Source organism: Phascolarctos cinereus, unplaced genomic scaffold, assembly GCF_003287225.1.
Source record: "Phascolarctos cinereus isolate Bilbo 61053 unplaced genomic scaffold, phaCin_HiC Scaffold_7;HRSCAF=346, whole genome shotgun sequence".
Lineage (NCBI taxonomy): Eukaryota > Metazoa > Chordata > Mammalia > Diprotodontia > Phascolarctidae > Phascolarctos > Phascolarctos cinereus.
The window spans coordinates 43,786,029-43,811,898 of NW_027556180.1; the positions used below are offsets into that span (position 1 = coordinate 43,786,029).

General features: G+C 44.5%; 1 protein-coding gene across 11 annotated transcripts in view; it reads right to left on the minus strand.

The window, feature by feature from the left end:
- Window positions 1-11,865: 11,865 nt before the first annotated feature.
- The window catches only part of MCF2L2 (MCF.2 cell line derived transforming sequence-like 2), a 362,380-nt gene continuing 348,375 nt past the window's right edge, over window positions 11,866-25,870 (minus strand). For 6 of the 11 annotated variants that reach the window (XM_078147603.1, XM_078147600.1, XM_078147601.1 and 3 more), the window contains one exon: window positions 21,414-24,558. In XM_078147603.1, coding sequence (XP_078003729.1) covers window positions 23,948-24,558 — 611 coding nt within the window. In that variant the 3' untranslated portion in view covers window positions 21,414-23,947. Of the gene's footprint in view, window positions 16,221-19,486; window positions 19,591-19,688; window positions 19,802-21,413; window positions 24,559-25,870 lie in introns of those variants that run through there. The other 5 variants (XM_020980835.2, XM_078147605.1, XM_078147604.1 and 2 more) reach the window with 3 other exon arrangements.

The following is a 25,870-nucleotide window of genomic DNA, read 5'->3' on the forward strand; positions in this document are numbered from 1 at the left end:
CACAAGAAGCCTGAGACAGTGCCCCTTGTAACCCGGGAGCAGACTTCAAATTTAAAAGAAAGGAAAAAGGCCAAAAAAAAAAAGATGAGCAAAAATCAACAACAAAAAAGAGAATCTGACCACAGAAAATTATTAGGGTGACTGGGAAGACCAAGGCACAAACTCAGAAGAGGACAAGAATGTCAAAACACCTATGGGCAAAACCCCAAAGAAAAGAGGGAAATGGTCTCAAGCCCAGAAAGAACTCATGGGAGAGCTCAAAAAGGAGCTTAAAAATCGAAGAAAAATTGGGAAAAGAAATGAGAGCGATGAAAGAGAATTATGGAAAAATAGTCAACAGCTTGGAAAACAGCTGTTTTAAAAGTAGAATTTGCCAAATGGAAAAAGAAGTATAAAAGCTTACTGAGGAAAACAACTCCTTAAAAGTTAGAATTAGGCTAGAACTTCAGGGGGCAGAGCCGAGATGGCAGAGTGAAAGCAGTGACTTGTTTGCGCTCTCCCCCCAAACCCTCCAAATACCTATAAAAATGGATCTAAACAAATTCTAAAGCAGCAGAACCCACAAAAAGACAGAGTGAAGCAAATTTCCAGCCTAAGACAACCTGGATGATTGATTGGAGAGGCATATCGCATAGGGCTGGGAGCGGAGTGCAGCGAGGCATGGGTGTGCAGGCCACAGCGAACCTGGAGCAGGCCTCAGAGGACTGAATCGCAGGCAGCTGTGGCAGATTCCATACTTCTCAACCCAGGAACACCAAAGACAACTTACAAGGTCAGTGGGAAAAGTCTGTTTCTGTGGTGCTGAGAGAGAAGCACAGGGTCTCAGCTCCATTCCCTAAGCGCGGCCAGGACTGGGGCTGCCTCCTGAGCTTCTGTCCCACAGACTGAGGGGGAATCCAGTAACTGATTAGAGGGGGATGGCAGGGATCTCTTTGCCAGTTCTGACACAGGAATCTCTTGTTTTGCCCATGCTTGGATCTCGGTCACAGTTCTGGGTGGTGGTCCTGGGGCAAGGAGGAGCGCTGTTGTGGTGGAGCTTGTAGTGGCGTAAAAGAGAAAACCCTCCTCACAGTTCCAGGACAGAAAGGAGTGCTTGTGGTCACTAATAGACCAGAGCACAGGCCAGGAAAGGAGTAAACACCTCTCCCCTTATCATGCCATCTTGGAAGAACTGAAAATTTACAGTTCCCTACAAGTATCTCTGAAAATGGCTGTACAAACCCCCGAAGCTTGGGACAGTACATTCTTCACATTGGAAGCAGACTCTTACCTTAACAAAGAGTTTAAAACGCAAGTAATTGGCTGGGATCATGAGCAAGCAGCGCAAAAGAGTCAGACTATTCTTATCTTACTTTGGTGACAAAGAAGATCAAAACATACAACCAGAAGAAGACAACAAAGTCAAAGCTCCTAAATCCAAAGCCTCCAAGAAAAATATGAATCAGTCCCAGGCCTTGGAAGAGCTCAAAAGGGATTTTGAGAAGCAAGTAAGAGAAGTAGAGGAAAAACTGGGAAGAGAAATGAGAGTGATGCAAGGAAATCATGAAAAACAAGTCAACAGCTTGCTAAAGGAGACTCAAAAAAATGCTAAAGAAAATAACACCTTAAAAAATAGCCTAACCCAAATGGCAAAAGAGGTCCAAAAAGCCAATGAGGAGAAGAATGCCCTAAAAAGCAAATTTAGCCAAATGGAAAAGGAAGTCCGAAAGATTACTGAAGAAAATACTTCCTTAAAAATTAGAATAGAGCAATTGGAAGATAGTGACTTTATGAGAAATCAAGACACTGTAAAACAAATCCAAAAGAATGAAAAATTAGAAAACAATGTGAAATATCTCATTGGAAAAACAACTGACCTGGAAAATAGATCCAGGAGAGAGAATTTAAAAATTATTGGACTATCTGAAAGCCATGATCAAAAAAAGAGCCTAGACATCATCTTTCAAGAAATTATCAAGGAAAACTGCCCTGATATATTAGAACCAGAGGGCAAAATAGAAATTGAAAGAATCCACAGATCTCCTCCTGAAAGAGATCCCCAAAGGAAAACTCCTAGGAATATTGTAGCCAAATTCCAGAGTTCCCAGGTCAAGGAGAAAATATTACAAGCTGCCAGAAGAAACAATTCAAGTACTGTGGAAACACAATCAGGATAACACAAGATTTAGCAGCTTCTACATTAAAGGACCGCAGGGCATGGAATATAATATTCCGGAGGGCAAAGGAGATAGGATTACAACCAAGAATCACCTACCCAGCAAAACTGAGTATAATCCTTCAGGGGAAAAAATGGTCATTCAGTGAAATAGAGGACTTTCAAGCATTCTGATGAAAAGACCAGAGCTGAATAGAAAATTTGACTTTCAAATACAGGACTCAAGTGGAACATGAAGAGGTAAACAGGAAAGAGAAATCATAAGAGACTTATTAAGATTGAACTGTTTACATTCCTGCATGGAAAGATGATATTTATAACTCATGAGACCTTTGTCAGTATTAGGGTAGTTGGAGGAAAAAAATGTTGTAGATATAGATAGATATAGATAGTAGATAGATAGAGGGCACAGGGTGAGTTGAAGATTAAGTGGTCATATATCTGGAGAATAAAATTAAGGGATGAGAGAGGATTATACTAGCAGAAGAAGAAAGGGAGAGGTGGAAAGGGGTAAATTATCTCACAAAAAAAAACAGAAAAGAAAAGTCTTACAGAGGGAAAGGGGAAGGTGAGAGGGAATGAGTGAATCTTATTCTCATAAGATTTGGCTTAAGGAGGGAATAACACACACATTTAATTGGGTATGGAAATCTGTCTTACCCTACAGGAAAATAGGGGGAGAAGGGAACAAGAGAGCAGGGGGATGATAGAGAGGAGGACAGATTGGGAAAGGGGGTAATCAGAAGCAAATACTTCTGAGGAGGGACAGGGTCAAAACAAAGAGTAGAATAAATGGGGGGCAGGATAAGATTAAGGGAAACAGAGTTAGTTTTTTACATGTCTACTATGGAAGTGTTTTGCATAACTGGACATGTATAACCTATATTGAGTTGCTTGCCTTTTCAATGAGGGTGGGTGGGGAGGGAGGAAGGGAGAAAATCTGGAACCCAAAGTTTTAAAAACATTTGTTTAAAAAAAGTGTTTTCACATGCAACTGGGAAATAAATGCAGGAAATGGGGCACAGAAGTCTATCCTGCACTACAGGAAAATAGAAGGGGAAGGGGATAAGAGATGGGGGGATACATAGAAGAGAAGGCAGACTAGAGGAAGGTGTATTCAGAATGCATGCCATCTTGGGTGGGGGGAGGGGTGATATGGGGTGAAGATTTGGAACTCAAAATCTTGTGGAAGTAAATGTTGAAAACTAAAAATAAACAAATATATATTAAAAGAATTTTTAAAAAGGAAAAATAAGTTAGAATTAGGCAAGTGGAAACCAAATGACTCTATGAGACATCAAGAATCAATTAAACATATACAAAAGAATGAAAAATTAAAGAAAATGTAAAATACCTCATTGGAAAAACAACTGAACTGGAAAATAGATCCAGCAGAGATAATCTCAGAATAACTGGATTACCTGAAAGCCATAATCAAAAGGACTGTAACCAAGAATCACCTACCCAGTGAAATTAAGCATAATACTCCAAGGGAAAAAAGTGGTCATTCAATAAAATAGAAGAGTTTCAAGCTTTCATAAGGGGAAGGCCTGAACTGAACAACAACAAAAACAAAAGAAAACAAAACCAAAAACCCCTTACTCTCATCAGTATTGGCTCAAAGAGGGAATATTACACACAATCAGTTGAATATAAGAATCTGTCTTACAGGACAGGAAAGTAAGAGGGGAGAAGATTAAATAAAGGCAGGGTGGGGTTGGGAGGGGAACTAGCAGAAGAGAGGGCAGAACAGGGAAGGCAGTAGACAGAAGCAAAACACTGATGAGGAGGGAAAAGGTGAAAGGAGAGAGAGGACAAACAGGAGGAAAAACAGGGTGGAGGGATATACAGTTAGTAATCATAATTGTGAATGTAGATGGGAAGAACTCCCTCATAAAATGGAAGTGGATAGCAGAGTGGATCAAAAACCAGAATCCTACAATATGTTGTTTACAGGAAACACACTTGAAGTAGAGAGATACACACAGAGTAAAGGTAAGGGACTGGAACAGAATCTATTATGCTTCAGCTGAAGTTAAAAAAAAAAGCAGGGGTAGCAATCTTGAGAAAGCAAAAGCAAAAATCGATCTAATTAAAAGAGTTAAGGAAGGAAATGACATATTGCTAAAAGGTACCACAGACAATGAAGTAATATCAAGACTAAACATACGTGCACCAAGTGGCACAGCGTCCAAATTCTTAAAGAAGAAGTCAAGTGAGTTACAGGTTCATGACCAAACAAAAGATTGAGCATTACAAAATACAAGACAGATCATTTTGATTATATTAAATTAAAAAGCTTTCGCACAAGCAAAACCAATGCAACCGAGATTAGAAGGAAAGCAGAAAGCTGGGGGAAAATCTTTACAGCCAGTGCCTCTGATAAAAGCCTCATTTCTCAAATATATAGAGAATGGAGTCAAATTTATAAGAATGCAAGTCATTCCTGAATGAATGAAGAAATCAAAGCTATCTACAGGCATGTGAAGAACTGCTCTAACTCATTTTTTGTTTGTTGTTTGTTTTTGCTAGGCAATGGGATTAAGTGACTTGCCCAGGTCACACAGCTAGTGTTAAGAGTCTGAGATCAGATTTGAATTCAGGTCCTCCTGACTCCAGCGCTGGTGCTCTATGCACTGCACCGCCTAGTTGCCCCACTCTAAATCACTTTTGATTAAAGAAATTCAAATAAAAACAACTTTGAGGTACCACCTTACCCTATCAGATTGGCTAATCTGACAAAAAAAGGAAAATGATAAGTGTTGGAGAGGATGTGGGAAAATCGAGACACCAGTGCACTGTTGGAGTTGTGAAATACTCTAACCATTCTAGAGAGCAATTTGGAACTGTGCCCAAAAGGCTATAAAATTGTGCATACCCTTTGATCCAGCAATGCCACTCTTGGGTCTGCATCTCAAAAGGATCATTAAAAAGAGGAAAAGTACCTATATGTGCAAAAATACTTATAGCAGCCCTTTTTTTCTGGTGGCAAAATACTGAAAATTGAGGGCATCCCACCAATTGGGGAATGGCTGAACCAGTTGTGGTATGTGAATGTAATGGAATACTATCGTGCAATAAGAAATGATGAGCAGGCAGACTTCAGAAAAACCTGGAAAGACTTGTATGAACCGATGCGAAGTGAAATGAGCAGAACCAGGAGAACACAGTGTCAGCAACAGTGTGTGAGCAGCAACAGTGAATGACTTAGCTCTTCAGTAACACAATCTAAAACAAGTACCAAGGGCTCACAAAGGAAAGTACTATCCTTGTTAGATAAAGAACTGATGGACTTTGATTGAAACACGCTTTTTTCACTTCATTCTTTTTGGTGATTTTTTTTCTTTTGATTTGTTTCTTCTTTCACAAGTGTGACTAATGATAGTTTTACATGATAGCACGTGTATAACCTATATCAAATTGCCTGCCATTTTAGGAAGAGGGAGAGGGTAGGGAAGGAGGGAGAAAAATTGGAACTCAAAATCTTGTAATTATAAATGCTAAAAATTGTCTCGACATGTAATTGGGAAAAGACAAAAAATATTATTTTAAAAAATGTGTCATGGCGTGGAAGAAAGCAAACGTAAATCCAGATTACATTAGGAGAGATCTATTGCCCAGGACTAGGAAAGTCCCTCTGTGTTCTGTCTTAGTCAGACCGCTTCTGGACCGTGGGTGGTCAGACCGCCCAGGACAGTTCAGTTCTGGGTGCCATATTTTAGGAGGGACTTTGATAAGCTAGAATGTGCCTAGAGGAGAGGAACCAGGGCAGAGAAGGGCCTCAAGGTTATGTCATTTGAGGATTATAAAGTACAGGTGATATTTATTTTGGGGAAGAGGAGAAGAGCTTGTGTATTGGTTTTCCCAGTCACCGTAACAAGTTTCTGTGGTCAGATTCTTTTTGTTGTTGTTTTTTGCTCATCACTTTTTTCCCCCTGAGATTATCTCTCCTGCCCTTAAAGAGAGCAGAAGAGCCATCTTCCAATATTTGAAAGATGACACTTAGGAGAAGGAGCTGACTTATTCTGCTTGGTTCGAGAGGACCTATCTGGGAACAAAGGGTAGAGGTTACAAAGAGATGGGTTTAGGCTGGGTTCAGCATCAGCAAGCAGAGATATTCATAAGTGACACGGGCTGCCTGTGGTGGAGAGGGTTCTCCTTTTGGGAGGTCTTCAAGCAAAGACTAGATAATCACTCATCACATGTGTTGTAGACAGGATTTTTTTTTCAGACCTAAGTTGAATTTGAAGCCCCTGAGGTTCCTTCTAGCTCTGAGGTTCTGTGATGCTGTGACTAGATTATCTCCAAAGCCACTTCCAGGCCTAATAGTTCATAGGTCTAAGCTATGGAAGCCCTCTTACTTAACAATGTGCATAAAGGGTGTCCAGTTTTCAGGAGAACAGAGAAAGGGAGCTAATTTTCTCTGCAGCCAGCTGCCTCTGCTCCATAAATAGGATCTGAGATATACTGCATAAACAGCTTTGAAAGCTTCTAAAGGAGTCTCTTCACTGATCCAGCAAATATTTGATAGGGACCTGCCACGCTGGCTCCCCTGTAGCTCACCTGTAGTGAATGGCAAGCTGGTGAACATCTATTTCAAGTCCTGGTTATGGGATCAGGGATCTAGAACAGGAAGGGACCTTGGAGGCAATATACTCTAACTCCCACATTTTACAGATCAGGAAACTGAGGGCCAGAGAGGTTAAGTAACCTACCCATGGCCACAGTGGCAGAACTGGGATTCAAACCCAGGGCCTCTGACTCTAAATCCTGCCCTCTTTTCATCATACTCCATTACTTCAAGTGGTTCAGCTTTTCTTTAATTGAATAATATGAGGATTTTTACTTTCTTAAATAAGATTGTAACGCTTGACCAATATACTTATTTTAAATATATAGTAATTGGAATTAGACCATCATAACAAATTTAAAATATATTTTTTTCAAAAATAGAACCTAATGGAAGAACTAAATAGTCTATTTTGAAGTTGGCCTTTTAATTAGCACCAGCATTTTTAGAGAGTTGTAAGGGGCTCCCCACCTAGTTTATAAACACAGGGATACAGATGGTCCTTTTTGTGCGAAGGTTGGCAAAAGCCCCAATGTTGTCAGTGAGAGCTTCATGGGCAGGACAGATGCCCAGCCAAAGAGCTCGTGTGGGTGAGTGTTGTTGACCCAGTCCACGTCTGCCTCATTGCATAGCCTCATCAACCATTTTAGAAAGCTCCTCTGGAAAGCAAGGCCAGAAGCTGGCATTCCAGGCCTGGTAGCTGATTCTTTCTCGGTTGTCCCCTCCACCCCCTTCTAGGGGTGTCCTTGGTGTTTCATACAGAGAGGCTGATTTTTAAAATCTTTCTGGATGTCCCACCTCCTACAGCTCCTGAGATCCAGGACTGAGCTCTGGCTCATCATGCCAAGCAGGACACTTTTGCTAGGGCACGGATAGGACCTTCTGCTGGGCTGATGTCTGCCAAATGCCAGTCTAGGTAGGAATACAAGCGTATTCTTCTGCATCAGAGCTGACATCTGGGGCCCTCTAGTGGCACATAGGTGACATTACAGAGGACCACAGAGCTAGAGGTTACTAAGATACAGAGACAAGTTCCACAATGTAACCGGCATCCTAAATGTTTGTTTCTTCTCTCTTTACGTCCGTCACTGTATTCTTTCAACAAAATGTTTGTGGCCTAACTGTAAGTAAGGCACTGCATAATATATAGAATTGTACAAACCAGGGCCACAGGGGAAAAGAAGGAAACAGCATTTATTAATCAGCAGCTATGTACCACTGTGCTAAGCACTTTATAAATATCTCATTTGAGCTTCACAACTGCGAGGTAGGTGCTATTATTATCTCCATTTTACAGCTGACAAAACTGAGGTACAAAGGTTAACTGAGTTGCCCAGAGTCACACAGCTAGTAAGTGCCCAAGGCTGGATTTAAATTCAGGTCTTACTTGACTTGAGGTCAAACACTCTATCTATGCACGACTCTCTGAGATCACAGATTTGGAGCTGGAAGGGATGTTAAAGGCCATGAAGTCCAATCCCTTCATGATAGAAATCTTGGAAGGCATTGTGCCTGAGTGGATAGAGCCTTGCACTTAGCAGCAGGAAGAGCTAGGTTCATATCCTTCCTTAGACACTGATTAGCTCAGGGACTCTGAATAAATCACTGACTTCAGTTTTCTCATTTGTAAAAATGAAGGTAATAATAACACCTACCTCACAGGATTGTTGTGAGGATAAAATAAGATATTTGTAAGGTACCTTGCAAACATTAAAGTGCTCTATAAATGTAAGTTATCATTATTATTATGTCATAGATCTAAAGTTGGGAGGAATCTTAGATTACAACTATTTCTACTCCCTCATTTTGCCATCGAGAAACTGAGATCCAGAGGAGATGAAGGTGACATGTCCAAGGTCATACAGGTAGCAACTGGAAGAGCTGGGTCTCAGACCCAGATCATAGGATCATAGGTTTCTAATCAAGAAACAGTAAACACAAGACAGAGTTTGAAGTCCACACTATTCTATCAACTGTATGATTGCAAAGATGTGGGTGCTATTGAGATAGGGATAAGATTGGGATTTCATTGGTATAGAGATCTCCCAGGTGAGGAAATTCACTTTTCTGGTACATGTTGGCACTTTCTCTGCAGTTTGCTATAAAGTTGCCTAGAGCCCCAAGAAGTTAAATGACTTGTCCATGGTCATGCAGTCAGTATAGGTCAGGATCTGGACTTGAGCCCAGATATTTCTGGCTCTGAGATCAGCTCTTTGCCACATATCCACTCACAATCATTTTAAAAGCCTTACTTAGGGGCAGCCAGGTGGTTCAGTGGATAGAGCACTGGCCCTGAAGTCAGGAGGACCTGAGTTCAAATCCAGCCTCAGACCAAACACTTGACACTTACTAGCTGTGTGACCCTGGACAAGTCACTTAACCCCAATTGCCAAAACAAAAAAAAAGCCTTATTTAAAATTCCTTATTATATTTTCATTAAGGATGCCCCTGATACATGTGTATGTCATCGTCACACAGATTTTATAACTATGAGAAAGTAGGCATATAGTAACTGATGTTTTTCAGTTGTCTTTTCTAGAAAATGATATCATAGAAGGGCAAAGATTCTGAAGAAGTAAGATTACAGACCACACCAGAAGCAAAGGAAAGGTATTTGGTGAGGGGTAATAAAGCTACATATGTTTACCAATGAAAAAGTACACCGAGGGGTTTGCTGGAGCCAACTTGAACTGACTGGAGGGAGCCCATCATTAAATGTTCAGTGTGAGCATTTGCACCTCAGAAATTGGCAAACACAAAAAATCAGGGCTTGATTTATTGTTTTGTTAATTGTCTAGACTTCAGAAGTGATAGAGAAAATGTTAATGATGCAGATTAAATTTAAATTTTTTTCCCCAAGCTGGTTGCTAAATATTTACCTGACAGGTAGTTTAAGAAAAGAGGTATTAAACATAAGTGCGGGAACCAGATTAAAATGTCAGTGAGGCATATTTAACAAAATAAAGAGAAATATAACAAAACATAGATAACATTGGATTCCTGTGGCCACATGTTGACTTAGAAAACCACAGATCACTATCATAGATGTTGTATTGTATTTTTATTTATTTTATTAAGCATTTCCCAATTACATTTTAATCTGGTTGGATCAGTCTGTGGGAGTTTTGCAGGCTGATGCACTCTGGCCTTGAGTGTGAAACCTATGATCCAGTGAAAGGAACCAGAGGAGTACACGGACAGAATAATGGCAGGAAGAGAAGGAAGGCCTGGCTTGGGAGCCACATGCATGGCATCCCAGACCCATCAAAGGATCGAAGTGATCGTGCTCAAGACTTCCCCGCTCTTTTGGTCTCTTCCCCTCCCTGACATATCTTAGGAGTTACACCTTCTATATTTTAGCAATGGCTGGGTCACCTCTGAGGGTCCTTGGCCTGAGTGCCATCTCAATTACCTTCACACTGGGGACCGAGGCGTCGGGGACGTACTGTCGTGGCTCTACTGTCACTAATGGAAATCAATCACTGTGAAAATGCTGTATTATGGTTGCCAGTGTTTGGATCATGAGTCATGACATAAAAATCAGTATCTATTATAAGCAGTATTAATCGAGTTTGTCTATTTTTATAGCTAATTTCCCCTCTCCCTCCCTCCCTCTCTCCTCCTTTCCTTTTCCTCCTTCTTTCCTTCCTTCATTCCTTTCCTTCCTTTCCCCTCTATCCCTCCCTTCCTCCCTTCCTTCCTTCCTTCCTTCCTTCCTCCCTCCCTCCTCCTTTCCTTCCTTCCTTCCTCCCTCCCTCCCTCCCTCCCTTTCCTTCCTTCCTTCCTTCCTTCCTTCCTTCCTTCCTTCCTTCCTTCCTTCCTTCCTTCCTTCCTTCCTTCCTCCCTCCCTCCCTCCCTCCCTTCCTTCCTCCCTCCCTTCCTCCCTCCCTCCCTTCCTTCCTCCCTTCCTTCCTTTCCTTTCTTTCCTTCCTTTCCTTTTTTTCCCTCCTTCCTTCCTTCCCTCCTTTCCTCCTTCCCTCCTTCCTTCCTTCCTTCCTTCCTTCCTTCCTTCCTTCCTTCCTTCCTTCCTTCCTTCCTTCCTTCCTTCCTCCCTCCCTTCCTCCCTCCCTCCCTTCCTTCCTCCCTTCCTTCCTTTCCTTTCTTTCCTTCCTTTCCTTTTTTTCCCTCCTTCCTTCCTTCCCTCCTTTCCTCCTTCCCTCCTTCCTTCCCTCCTTCCTTCTCTCTCTTCCTTCCTTCCTTCCTTCCTTCCTTCCTTCCTTCCTTCCTTCCTCCTCCCTCCCTCCCTCCCTTCCTTCCTTCCCTCCTTCCTTCCTTCCTTCCTTCCTTCTTCCTCCGTTCTTTCCTCTAGATTTTTTTTAAGGACTGAGTCTCCTTTTCTCACCCAGTTTAGAAATTCAGGGGCTACTCACGGACCCAACCTCACTACTGGTAGACACGGAAGCTTTGACCTGCTCTACTTCCAACCTGAGTCAGTTCACCTCTCTTCGGCAACCTGATGTCAAGGCTAGCTCACTATCCAGTATACTGTGCTGGCTTTCTGCTTTGGTGATAACCACTTTAGTAAATGTTTTAAAGTCTAGAAATGCAAACTTTTTATCAGCTGTCCACCCCCTTCCCATCATGAGACCGCACCCCACCTCCAGGACCCTGGAGAGTCTTGGTCATTTGTTTTCTCATGTGTTTTGTTAAGATTTTATCCAGTTTTATGAAGAAACTTTTTGAGAAACGTCTTATCTTCTCTCAGCCTATTTTCTCATCTATAAAATGAGGCAATTGGGGATGGCTTCTGATGTCCTCTCCAGCTCTACACTGGTTTCCTATTACCTCTAGGATCAAATATGAAATCCTCTGTTGAGCTTGTAAAACCCTTCACCATCTGGCCCCTTCTTACTTGTGGGAGAAGTTTGCACTGACCACGCCTTCGGAGGAATTTGCAAGAGACTAGTCAAAGGGTTGTCCTAGTCACAGGGAGGCCCAGAGGGGATGTTAGAGACCTGCACTATTAGTGGTCTTAGCTGACCTCTTTCTTCAGGTTCTCTTCCGTCGGATTCTTCTTCCCCATTGTGGGAATGGAGAAAGCAGATGGGGAACGGGGAAAGTGAGCTCCTCAGAAGCGTGCACCTGCCTTAGTCACATCCGATGTTGGCATCTTCACAATTTAAAAAAAACGCACAGAGGCTTTTGAATTACTGGAGGTATAATTTTTATAAAGTCCAAACAAAGCATTGTCCTACATCATGGCATATTTACAGAAAAATTGGCTTCACACATTTTTTTTTTAAGGTATAAACTCATACATTCAATTCTGGCCAAGAAAAAAAAAAGCCCCAAATCCAAACTTGAAACAAACCCCAAACAAATCAAATTCAGCCCAAACAATCAGACAACTTAACAGCAGAATTCCGTGCTCTGGCCCCTGTCTGATCAATCCTCTTCCCAATAACAATATAGAAATAACTTCATCTTTCAACAAGGAAAACAAAAAACCCATAAGAATCGCCAACTGTTGCAAGTGCCAGTGGTTCAGACGAGCCTTCAGGGTGAGATGGTTTCTAACTAACGGGAGGCAGACATCTACACACCGCCCACAGATCCTCGGAGTCCTCAATTGTCCCTCTGACAACCTCACGCTTTGGCCGACGGACTCAGAAAGGGCGGAAGCCTTGATCCTTCTCGGTCAGGACCTGTTCCAAACCTCAGAGCATTTTAGAACAAAGCTTAGCTGCTAAAGTGACTCTTCTCTTGCTCGTGGGCAGAGTGCAAAGTGGCCGAGCCTGCTGGCCAGTGGTGGAAGAAGGCCCGTGGGTTTGGCTGTGGGGTAGCTTCCAGAGGAGCCATCTCACCTGGCATTTCATGATGCCAGTTCGCACAGTGTGTGGATTGTAATGCACTAGTTAATAATTCCCTGTTTACCGGAAAATAACACACTGCAGAAAAGATTGTCCTGGCAAAGGTGAACATAATGACATGGAACAGAGCAGCACCCAGATTCTTTATCTAATAATTACTAACCTTCCCAGCTTCCCCCCACCCCAATCTAATATCATCATTCCGTGGAGGTCCTTGAAGACCTCCTTGTTATCTGAAGGCATTCTTCGTGCCAAAGAGAAAATAATTGCCCTTACACATGGCTAGAAAGGAGGGAATGGGAGTATGAAAATGAAGGTTTTCTTCTGAAATGTGAGCAATCTACCCTGGATATGGGCCCATGAGGACTGGCTCCGCCCTCCCCCCACCCCGCAGCACCCCCTTCCACCTCTCTCCACATTTTCTGAAGCCTGATACACAACAGCCCTGCAGAGACACAGAGCCTTGACAGCTTTTGTCCCTTCTGGTAACAAACAAAATGTTTCCTGCCAATCTGCATTAAAAAACAAATAAACAAACAAAGAACCCAACACACCATTATAGAAGGTGGAAAGCTTAGGATCGTTGAAGGAATGACAAAGCAGGAGAGTCAAAGTCCAGAAATCCGCTGAGATAGGGAAACTGAGGCTGAAAAATATGTTGGGTTTGCAGAAAAGGACTGATTTTGAAAAATGAAAATTACAGACCTGCAGTTTCAGTAATAATGGGTAAGGAGGGGCCGTGAACGCCACCACCAGGAAGATGCATGCACTAAGGGGTGTTGAGATTAAGTACTAGTTACAGAGAGAATCCCAGTAGAATCACACAGAACATTCAGCGATACAGGAGGGAGAGAAAACATCTACAGTCATAAATATTGGACATATTTCTTTAAAGTCTTTTCAGATTGGGCCAACTATTTTCATAAATCTTGGGGATTCAAGAGAAGTGGTGGACAGCCAGGCATTCCATTTAGCTGAAAAGATCTTGGGGAAAAAAAGCAGGATGAGTCCTCTAGAAAAAAAGGAAAGGAAGCCTCCCTCCCCTCACCCTACTTCAAGTGGTTCTAAGGTCCTCCCAGCAGCGAGTGAGAGAAGTGAAGATGAATGGGAAAAACCCATCCAGGTCAGGGAGGTGACTGTGGCCTGGAGGTTGGAGCATACCCTCTTAGGATACCCAGGAGGACTCAGGGGAGGGAAGGAACATTTTTTGGCCTTTACACTCATCAAATAGAAAGTGCAGCTTTTGGCATGGGGGACTATGGGTCTCGAAAGAACCAATAATTCCCTAAGCCACATATGGGAGGAATAGATCAAAGGGAGTGTCTGGGCATCCTTGCAGGCACCCCCCAACTAGCCTCTCATTATTCCCCAGAGCCTTTCCCTCACATGGCTATTTCCTTTCTCAAATGATTAGAGCATGAAACTGGTACTTCGATTCAGCTTTAGTAAATTCTCACCTTATACTGTTCTATAGGGCAAATACATCTGCTTATACTTGGGAAGAATTCTGCTCAGCTCCCCAAGAAGAGAATGAACACGGGTCAATGCAAGCCCACAAAGACAACTGATAAATTGTCCCTGTGTCTCTGTGTGTTTGAGTGTTCATAAACAAATGTGACTCAATTTACAGCCTCCCCAAAATTCTGGGGCTTTACAAATTCAGGTAGCAAAATTGTCTGCTCTGAGAGACCGAATTTTGGTTAGGGTCACATTGGGGTGTATACCATGGGACTGGAAAGAGGTGGTTGGAGTCACTGGTTACTAAGCTGGAGGAGGGTACTGCCACCACCACTATGATGACCACAAATATATGAGAGTGGCATCATAGGATCATTAAACTATATTGGAGAGCTGAGCTGGATAGAAAACAGATACCAACAGTTGGGTCAAGGGCAATGTGGGGATGCCTGTGTTTGGCCCATGACAGCAGAGGAGCAATATTGGCTTGCCAAATATAGCCAGGAGATTGGAGGACCATCTGACTTGCCATATTGGGGCATCTCCCATGGAGCTGGGTGTGCCCTCTAATTTCTTGTTGAGGGTCTGTGAGCCTAGTTGGGATAAAAAAAAGCAATTCCTGATCGTTCTCCAAGGCAGGAAATCAGGAAATCAACAAGTTTGCCATCAGTTTCTGCTTCACTAGCTCAGGGCTCTTTTCCCCCTCCTGGGCTCACTGTGAATACAGCCTGTGAATGATTTCTTACTAAGCCTAATTCTAGCATCTCTGAGCTGGAGCCAGGTAAGGCTGGTGTGATCACAGGTGAGGATGCTTTCTTTGGGATAACAAAGGGTCACCCTGCCTCTTCCCCAAATCCCTGCCTGCCCTATGGGGTCCATCCATCTCCCTGTGAGAGCAGTGGATGGAACCTTATTGAAGTGCAGAGGGAGGGCTACTGGGGAGGGAGAGGGGAAGAATGGGTAGAAAATGTCTATTAGGAGACCTTTAAAATCCTTCCCGGAATTACTTCCCTTCCTTCCATCTACCTCTTTTCGTTGCATCACACCTTCCAGGCAGGTTTCCTGTAAATTACACGTCATTTTCTATGATGACCATCAGAGCTGAAGTCTTCCTCTCCTAGATACAGGGGCACATGATCTTCCCGAGTCCCTAGCACCACGAGGCTTGTTCCAGGTAGAAGAATAGCAGCTTGGGATCTATAGTCTATCTGCCCCCTCCAGATCGAGGGCACAAAAATGAGGATGGGATACATTCCTATCGGATGAGCTTCCTCTCTTTTCATTCCCCCACACTTTAGTAACAGGTGAGTGAGTGCAAGGGTAGACTGTGCCCTGACATTGCTGGGCGATAGTGACGACTACAATAACTAGCGGCCAGCCTCTCCTAAGCGGAAACACTGAAAGGCCCCAAATGTAAACCTGGTCTAGCCTCAAGTATGAGCAGGGTCACTGGCCTCATTGCTAATGGTCATCCTGGATGAGCTTTGGTGCCAGGGTAACGAAAGGTCCAGTTGCTGTCCAAATCACCTCCCCTTTCCCTGCAGTGAGCCAGAGGGCAACCAGCCTCACTGGGCAGGTGATCTCAACAGTGAGTACTCCGTTCTCCCTCTCTGTCAACACCTGCGCCTGGCTCACCTTCCCGGAGCAGGCCCTGTCCTGTGCAGCCCCTTCCTCCTTCTCAGGAACACCTTTGGTGAGAAATCATAACAGAAGATGGGACATCATTGAAACTCGGGGTGAGGAGAAGGGGTGCTCCCAAGGGCAATGATCAGTCCCCACTGATTTGATCCCAGAGGTTTCGCCAAACAGCCAGGCCCTGGCTACCACATCACTGGTGACAGGCCAAATTCAGGCCAATATCCTTGAATAGTTCCATTAATAACTGGAGGCCTTTGTTTTCATCTTGAATCCTGAAAAAGACTTCCTTTGCTTCTACTTATTGACCAGATGGAGTGATTCCAGTCGATCTGGGAGTCTGGAGTTTTCCAGAAGTCCAGGCAGATCCAGTGTCCAGGGAAAAGGGATGGGAGTGAGGTGAGGGGAAGGGCAATAAAATGTCCAAAGCAAAACCAAAGGTAAGAGATGGATGGAGGAGGCAGCCTGAGCAGGCCAAGGGGCAGGCAGGCTCAGCTCTCAGCCTTCTGGGCAGCTGGAAGTCTTTGCACAAGATTGGTCTCCTTCCTCTCTGAGTCTGTTATCCCTGGGTCATGGGAATTGGGATATGTTTCTGCAACACAAGGACATGTGAGATCTAGTAAATGAGAGCTATTCTTGTGATTGTTATTATTATCATTAGCACCATTATTTTTATTATTATGTGGGTGGGAAACCTTAAAGGCTCTTCTAAAGGCCCAGAAGATTTTGCACTGGGGGTGTGGAGGGCACCAGCTAGAGGGCCACTCAGCTTCAACAGTCAATCAACCAGCAAGCATTTTTTATTTTTTTAAGCGCCTATGGTGTGCCAGACACAGGGCTAGGCACTGGTGATACCAAGACAGAACATTAAGCTGTGCCTACTCTCCAGGAGCTGACGTTCTCTTGGCAAGGGTAATGTATATGGAGTGATCTTCCCAGCATGTGATAAATCCCTAGTCCCTGAAGGGATCACTTTGTGCTACCAGTCAAAGGATAAACCTAAGGAAGCAGGAGTCCTTAGCCTGGAGTCATCTGACGCATTAAGTGATTATCTGAAAGAGTTCACAAAAGGGCTCACGAATTTGGATGGGAAAAAAACAAAAGAATTCATTTTAATGTGATGGGTTTCCTTTGGAAATCTATATATTTTGCTTTATACATACAAAACCATTACTCTGAGAAGGGGTCTGCAGCCAACACTAGACTTCCAAAGAGGTCCATAACACACAAAAAAAGGTTAAGAGCTCCCAGTATAAAGGATCCTCCATTACTGAATGACATTTGGAGAGTTTGACCATTGAAGCTGCTGGCTGGGAAGGGCCAGTGTTTCCGCACTGCTGGGCGACAGGTGGACCCTCAGGCGGGAGGGTGGATATGGCAGGGACTCATCTCTGGGGGTTGTGTGGCATACAACCTTCAGCTAGTCCTTTGACTGCCAGTGATGCTGCTTCCCTTGCCGGTGAACACGAACATGAACAAGGGAATAAGAAGTTAATATGGTATCTACTACGTGCCAGGCACTGTGCTAAACATTTTTTTTTTACAAATACCATCTCAGACACTCCATCTCTCAGCTGTGGGCATTTTCCCTGGCTGTCCCCCATGTACTCTCCCTCCTCATTGCCACCTCTTGACTTCCTAGAAGTCCTCACTCAAATTCCATCCTCTCCAGGAAGCCTTTCCCAATGTCTCTAAGTTCCAGTGCCTCATATCTCTTAATTTTTCCTATTTATCCTGTCCATAGCTCGTTTGCACTCACTTGTTGTCTCTTCCACTAGATTGTGAGCTCCTTGAGGGCAGGCACTGTCGTTTGCCTCTATTTGTATCCCTAGGGCTTAGCCCAGTTCCTGGCACTTAATAAATGCTTCTTGACTAAGTGACTGGCCTTTCTGAGTGTCTACAAGCCAATTACCATCCATTTATGTTTTGCATATACCTGAATACATACATACATGTTGTTTCCCTTGCTAGAACATAACTTCCTTGAAAGCAGGGACTTGCTTCACTCTTGCTTTTAATACAAAATGTCCAACACTACAGCAAAGCTGACCTTGGAAGACCCAGATTCAAATCCTGCTTCTACCACATCCTGGATGTATAATCCCAGGCAAGTCATCGAACCCGAGCCCTCCAGTCAATTACTTCGGACTGTATGCTGCCAAGAGGTAGGGCTCTGCAGTGGAGGAGGGAATTTCCTCATCTGGGAGTTCCCATGAAGCAAGCAAACGACAGGTTCCGTTCCCAACCCCAGAACACAGAACACAGGAGGTGCTTAATAAATGTTCATCAGTTGATTTGTCAAATGAGGGGGTTAGATTAGATAATTACTGAGGCCCTTTTCAGTTCTAACTAAAACTAGTTGAATTCTAGGATTCAACATAAAGACAGGACCAAATCTCTAATCTGTTTGCATTAGCTTAAAGAAACACTGCTTGAAGTCAGGTGATCGATTTGATCTGGCAACGTGTTCAAATTCAAGAAACATGTATTAAGCACCTATTACATACAAGGGCTTTGGGGATACAGGGGTTTTTTATGGCACTCTTTCCCTTCCTGAGTCTGTATTTAACTGAAAAGTTCTGTCTCTGTTCTCCATGAAATGTGGTAGAACCATAGCAGCATTGATCTCCAAATGAGATCTCCCAGTGAGCTCAAACTTCTGAGCTTAAAGAGTATATGTGCGTGCGGGTGTGTAATTATAACCATATATATGTGTACATATGTGTGTGTGCATGTAATTACAACCACACATGTGCATGCATGTAGCTATAACCACATATGTATATATGTGTGCGTGCGCCCACACGTGTACTTATAACCGTGTGTGTAATTATAACCATATATGTGTGTATGTGTGTGCCCACATGTGTAATTACAACCACGTGTGGGCGTGTATGTGTAGGCTGAGAGACAGTGAGGGACAGTGGACGGAAAAATGGTTCAGGAGTAAGATCCGGGTTTGAATCCTGCCTGGGACGCTTCCCAGCTCTGTGACCTTGAACAAGTCACTTCACTTGAGCCTCCCCTTCCTCATCTGCAAAATGACGGGGTTGGGCTAGGTGAGCTCGAAGCTCCTCCCCGGCTCTAGATCCAAGATCCCGCCATCTCTCCTTGAGGGCAGAGACCATCTCACTGTCTCTGTGTCCCTAAGACAAGGCACACAGTAGGCCCTTCAATCCCACGGTGACTGTCTTCCCAGGCTGGAACGCCCTCACCCGATGACCCCTGCTCTATACATATTATCACCGCTCATTAAATACACAGTACGAGCTTGAGAATACTTTTTCATTCACTCGCCCAAAATAATAACAGCAGGCTTTACGTTGACGCTTTAAGAGCTCCAAAGAGCCCTTACGTGCACTATCCCATTATGTACCTCATACGATGTACGTTGTCTCATCCGATCCCCTGAAAATCACCCGGTGAGGCACATAATCCAAGATACTGTCATCCAGGGCAGCTAGGTGGAACAGTGGGTAGAGCACTGGGCCCAGATTCAGGAAGATCCGACTTCATATCTAGCCTCAGACTAGCTGTGTGGCCCTGGACAAGTCACTTAATGGCTGTTTGCCTCAGTTTCCTCAACTGTAAAATGGGGTTATTGTGAAAACCAAATGACATAATGGTTGCAAAGTGCTTAACACAGTGCCTGGCACATAGTAGGTGCTTAATAAGTGCTTATTTCTTTCCTTATTATCCCCATTTTACAGATGGCAAAATGGAGGCTCAGATAGGTTAAATTGGTTTGGCCAAGGTCGTATAGCTAGTAAGTGTGGGAGATGGAATTCAAACTTGGGTCTCTCCTGAGGCATGTTGACCACCTTATGCGCTGCATCCTGCTTCCTGCCCGGTACTTACCTATGTTACTATTTTTGTAAACCTGGTCACCATCTATACCTGCAGGATGCAGAAGACTGGAGGGCACCCAGTCACTTTTCTCAGAAACCAATTTCTTTACTAACCTGAAATGCCAAAAAGAAATTAGGGAATCAGAGAATTAAAAAAAATATATGCTCGCCCTCTTCCTCCTCCTCATCACCTTTCATGTCTCCATACTCACCACTGTCCATTTTCTCCCTCCTGTACAAACTGCACCAAGTCACCATCCTCCAGGGTGAGAGAATCCGGGGAGCGGGTTTCATAACTGCCCTCTACTCGGAAAAGGCCAGACACCTGGAAGGAAAGGAACAGTTCACCTCAGAGGGCAGTTACTCAACCCAAAACAGGACACCCGAGTGGCTCAGAGGCGGGTGTGAACGGAAGCCCCATCGATGGGTCACTTAATAAGGAAGAGGAACAAGACAGTAATGAGAAAAGGGAAGAATCTCACGGTTCTGTGGGAACCACAGCTTGGGCCCTGGGTCTGTGGGTGTGGACACAAGCTCTGGCCTCTTGCTGAAGGGACATACACGACTGCCGGGTCCTGCTTAATCCCTGCATGTTCCTGTGATTGGAGGCTGTGTCAAAAATGATTGGTGACCAAGCTAGGAGGAGATGCTCACCAAATTTGATGTAAGAGCTATTAAAACAAAAAAAAAATTGAAAAAAATCTCTTTCTGAGATAACCTCTGTTAGAACACCACCATTGCCAGCTTCCCCTTGGACCTCCAATAAGGGGGGAAAAGTGGATTTCTTTCCTCTCTCGCCCCACAACAGCATCTCTTGGTGGCTTCACATAGATGGCAGCAACAATATGCCTCGGTGAGCTTGAGAGCAGACCTCAACATCCCTTCTGCTGTGTTTTTCTTGAGCTCGGGTCACTGATCATCAACTGTGAGAAAGGGATATTTCCAGCCCTGATGGTAACCTGCTGACTTTGAGAGGTTGGTGTGATAGATGCTCAGCAGGAAAGAATTTCCACAAGGACTTGTCAGAGAGAATGTGATCACTTCTAGGAGGAAGTTGATGTTGAAAGGATTGATAAAGCTCATTGAGATGTCCATTTAACAATTCCTCCAAAGTTGCCTGTCCCTCCTGACAGTGGGGAGGGCAGGCAGCTATGATAGGGTGATGACTTTTTATTTCATGCTGTAAGTACTTGTTAATGCACAATTTTGAGTGTTTTGTGCTTTGAACATTTCTTTTGGTGGTGGATAAATAAACAGCTATCTTCTCCACGCCTGAAAACTACTTTGTACACCGAGTCCCCTTCCTAGAAGGGATCCTATTAATTTTTTTTGGAAAAGACCCTAGACATGAGCCACATCTACTACATGAATAGTAGAGATGTTTCCCCTAACTCCAGGGTGGGATCAATGAGCTTTAGAATGAGAAGAAAGTTCAGCTCTCCCTTTTGAGGGGCCAGGCTCCCCAAGGCTGCATCTGGTCTTCCTGAACTCAGAGCTGGGGCTCCTCATTGGAGGGAATAGCCAGTGACATGGATTCTTTCTTCTATCCATTCAGGACCTGATTTATAGGACAGGGGAAACTCTGGATATGGAGGTATAAAACTCTTCCTCAGGCCTGGGACAAATGACAAGGCATGGAACGATAGAAAAAATGTTGAATTTGGAGTCAGAGGAGCTGGGTTCAAATCCTGGCTTTGCTAATTATTACCCACGTGGCCCTGGGCAAGTTAATCCACTCCTGGGGCCAGTTTCCTTGTCTATAAAAAGAGAGGGGTCAAACTAAATGTGCAATAGGGTCCCTGCTGCCCGTAAGCCTTTGACCATGTCACTCTGTGTTGGTTGTCCTTCACTACTCTGCCTTCCTTCCTCCTTCCCCCCCCCAAAAAAAAAAAGAATTTCTAAGATACCAATATAGAAAACATTCTGGTCAAGGCAAGTGGAAGAAAATCATTATTTTATTTCTGGCAGAAGAGGGAGGGAAGAAGGAGGGTCGAAGCTGGGTGAGGGAAGCAGGGAGTCAGCTGCTGTTTTTGGAGGGGTCGGCTCTGATCTGGCGCAGGCAGGGTTCCACACTGGCAAAGCTGCCCCGACTTTGATCATGAAGGGGTACACTGTCACTGAGTGATAAAGAGCACCACACACAAACCTTCAAGAAATCTTGGGAGGTCAAAATCCAGCGTTGCAGTATGGGGGGGAAGGAAGGTTATTTCTGAAAGGATTCTGGACTCGAGAAAAAAGGTTTCACTGTCTTTTTTTTTTTAATAGACCAAGCTCTCTTAGGCCATTTGAAATAGACCTCAAATTAAAAAAAAGATTTAAATGGCACATTCAATCTTGTAGGTGCTCCCCTCTTATCTATCACAAAATAGACTTGTAAAAACAACACACGTTCCAACACTCAGCCCTGTGTAAGTGACTAGATTCTGAACATCCCGAGGGAAAGGTCTGTACACTCATGCATCCAATCTGTCTGTGTGATGTAGTGGAAAGAAAGAGAACAAAAATCTTACATTATGGATTTGGATTTGGGGGCACTCAAGTTCAAATTATGTTTTTGCCACTTATTAGCACTTATTCTGTGCCCTTGGATAAGTCACCTTGTCTCTATGGGCCTCAAGGCCACATGTGGCCTTCTAGACCTTTGGGTGCGGCCTTTTGGCTGAGTCCAAGTTTTATAAGTTTATCCTTTTATTAAAGGGATTGTTCTGTGAAGTTTGGATTCAGCCAAAGGGCTACATCGAGGACCTAGAGGGCCACATGTGGCCTGGAGGCTGCAGGTTCCCACCCCTGGACTAGACAGTCCCCGAGCTCCCTCCCAGCTCAGATTCTCTCCAATTTATTCTCCACCATCTAACAAATGGATATTCTTGAAGTGCTGCTCTGCTCACGCCCCGCTCAGGCTCATGGGGAGGCTCCTGTGGCCTTGGATACGATATTAACTACTCTGCTTTCAAAGCCCTTCAGAATCAGCCTTCCCGGGCAGGCTTAATGTGTGCTATTCTACCCCCAAGTCTGTGACCCCAGCACCCTGCCCACATAGCTGGAAAGGTAGGAAAGGGCCAGGTGGTGAATGACTTAGAAGCTAAAAAGAGGATCTGACATTTGATTCTGGAAGTAACAAGAAGCCCTGGAGTTAATCAAGTAGGGAGGTAACATAGTTCAACCTGTGCTTTAGGAAAATCACATTTGTGGCTGAATGGAGGATGGATTGGAGTGGGGAGGAATGTGAGGCACAGGACCAAGCAGGAGGCTGTTGCTATAGGTTATGTATGTGTAGGGTGGCAGCTGAAGGGGACAGAGAACAGACGTCCAGAAGGGGGGGGCGTTCTGCTGAACAGAATAGAGTTCCATCCAGTCATCCTGCTCAACCTCTCCCTTCCGGACATTCTGTGCTCTGGGCGTTTGGGAAGGCTGCTGGCGCCACGCCTCCATCGTACAGCTGGGGGAGATGACTCAGAGCAGTAGGATCACTTGCTGGAGGACACAGATGAGCCAGGCTCAGATGTCCTGACACCCTGAATAAAGCGCAGCCTTCCTGTGCTGCCTCACACCTGTGGCATCCTGGAGGCTAAGAGGAAGTTTGGTAGGGGGAATGATGGGAGCACCGGCTTCGGGTGCTGATGAATCAAGGGGTGTGGGGCTACTCGAGCTTTACCACCTGGTTGGCCTTGGGCAAGCCAATCCCCTTCTCTGGGCCTCAGTTGCCCAATGGGTGAAATGAGGAACAGAGATTCCTTTAGCTCCAAGAGTGTATGACCCTAAGAACCTGAGGTTATGTATGACTCAAAAAGGGAGTGTTTGAGGGACTGGGCTAGGATAGCATTCATTCATCAGGCTGGTTAAAGTCTTGGGATGCCAACTCCACCAGGGAAGGCAGTTTCTAATGGTGGCTGGGCCCTGCTTTCTTTCTTTTTTTTTTTTTAGGACAGGCAATGGGGTTAAGTGACTTGCCTAAGGTCACATAGCTAGTAAGTGTTATGTGTCTGAAGCCGGATTTGAACTCAGGTCCTCCTGAATCCAGGGCTGGTGCTCTGTCCACTGCGCCACCTAGTTGCCCCTTTCCACTATGCCACCTAGCTGCCCTGGGCCCTGCTTTCTTGATCCCTCAAAAAGTCAGGGTCCGAGCTGGCCCATAATCCACCAGGTAGACATCAGTCCTCTAGAGTTGTCTGAGCGTGATCATAACTTCATCACTAGTAAAAACATCAAGACTAGTAATAGGGACTGACATTCCTAGAGCCCTTGAAGGCTTACAAAGCTGAGCTGTCATCTCACAGGAACCTCACAATAGGGCTGGCAGATATCCCTGAAGCCTTCTTCCACTCCCCATTTTTTTTTTAACAAGTGAACAAACTAAGTCTTAAAGAGGTAAACTGACTTGCCCAGGGTCACACAACTAGTAAATGTCAGAGGTAGGATTTGAACTCAGGTCTTCCTGACTCCAAGGCCAACACCAGTCATTGCAAAGAGATCATAGTCTTCCACCCAATTCTGTCTGGTTCCCGAGACAGGGTGGACAAATGGGGCCTGTCAAGCTCTTGTTTAAGTGCTTTTGAGTTAGCACAAAAGAGAGATGGACAGTTACAGGTATACAGAGAGGAGACAAGAAAAAGAAGAGAGAAGGAAGGAAGGAAGGAAGGAAGGAAGGAAGGAAGGAAGGAAGGCGAGGAAGGGAGAGAAAGAGTGAGAGGAAAGAAGGACGGGAAAGTGGGAGGGAGGGAGGGAGGAAGAGAGGGAAGAAGGGAGGGAGGGAAGAAGGAAGGGAGGAGAGGAAGAAAGGAAGAAGAAAGAAAGAATGGAGGGAAGGAGGGAGGGGGAAGGAAATAATGGAGAGAGAGAGGGAGGTATGAAGGAGGGAAATAAGGAAGGAACAGAGGGAGGAAGAAGGAAGGAAGAGAAGGAAAGAAGGGAGGGAGGATAGGTGATGAAGAATATAAGAAAAAGAAAGAGAGCAAAATATTACATTATGGGTGCTGGTGTCTTCTTCCATGTCTGAAGAGTTGGAGAGCTCATCTGTACTGGAGGGAATGACTTCAAAATCCTCAAAAGTGTCCAGAGAAGGAAGTTGCCTGCTGGGCCAGCCTTGGCAAAAGAAAGCAAAGTGAAGAATTAAGTCAGAGAGCTTGCAGGGGGGTCACCTAGCAGAGCCCCGGCCAGCAGCAGGCTGGCCAGCATGTAGTTCCACTCCCTAAGAGCCAATTTCTGTCACAATCTGAAATATCAAAAAGAAGTTGGACCAAATCATAGCCAGCCCATGCATTCTTCTGATCTCTCTCTCTCTCTCTCTCTCTCTCTCTCTCTCTCTCTCTCTCTCTCTCTCTCTCTCTCTCTCTCTCTCTCTGTCTCCCTCTGTCTCTCTGTCTCTGTCACTCCTCCAAGAATTGAGAGACCACTACACTATGACCACTGTGAGGGGTGAGAAGACTTCACCCAGGGAACGGGGCTTGACTTGGGTTTTAAAATTTGAGGACGGTTCCGACGAGCCTATAAGAAGAAAGGAGGAACACACCACCTCTCTTTCTCTGAGTCTCCATCTTACAGGAAGGCATTCTGCTCAACCTCTCTGCAGCCTCTCACACTGCTGATCCCTCTCTCCTCCTTGACGCCCTCTTCTCTCTAAGAACACAGATCTCTCCTGCTTGTTTTCCTACCCTATCTGACTGCTCCTTCTCTGTTTCTTTGCTAGATCTCTTCCAGACCACGCGCTCTAAGAGTCTCAAGGTTCTGTCCTGGGCCCTCTTCTCTTCTCCCTCCATGTTGCTACATTTGGTCATTTCATCAGCTCCCATGGATTTAATTACAATCTCTATGCTGACAGTTCTAGAATCCACCTAGCCTGCCCCAAACTCTCTTGTGCTGTTGCTGAGTTGTGTCTGACTCTTTGTGACCCCATCTGGAGTGGTTTGCCCTTTCCTTCTCCAGCTCATTTTACAGATGAGGAAATTGCGGCAAACAAGGTTAAGTGACTTGCCCAGGGTCACACAGCCACTAAGTGTCTGAGGCCAGATTTGAACTCAGGAAGAGGAGTGTTCCTGACTTCAGGCACAGTGCTCTGTGTACTATGAAGCCACCTAGCTTGGCACATAGTAAACACTTAATAATTGCTTGTGGATATTAAGCCCTTAACAACACTAGGTACTCTAGTTTTTGCCCTCAAGTAGCTTACCCTCTACTGGATACAACCTGTTCACAGATAAGCAAAATTAGAATACATAAAAAATGGAGAACAGGATTGATTTGGATGGGATGTTGAGGGGCGGAGGACATACAATAACTACCAGGGAAATCAGGACAGGCCCCTTGCAAGTGAAAGCAGTTGAGCTGAGCCTTGAAGGGTGCTCCGGGCTCCAAGAGGCACAGGTGAGGAAGGGGGACGTTCCAAGAATGGGAGAGA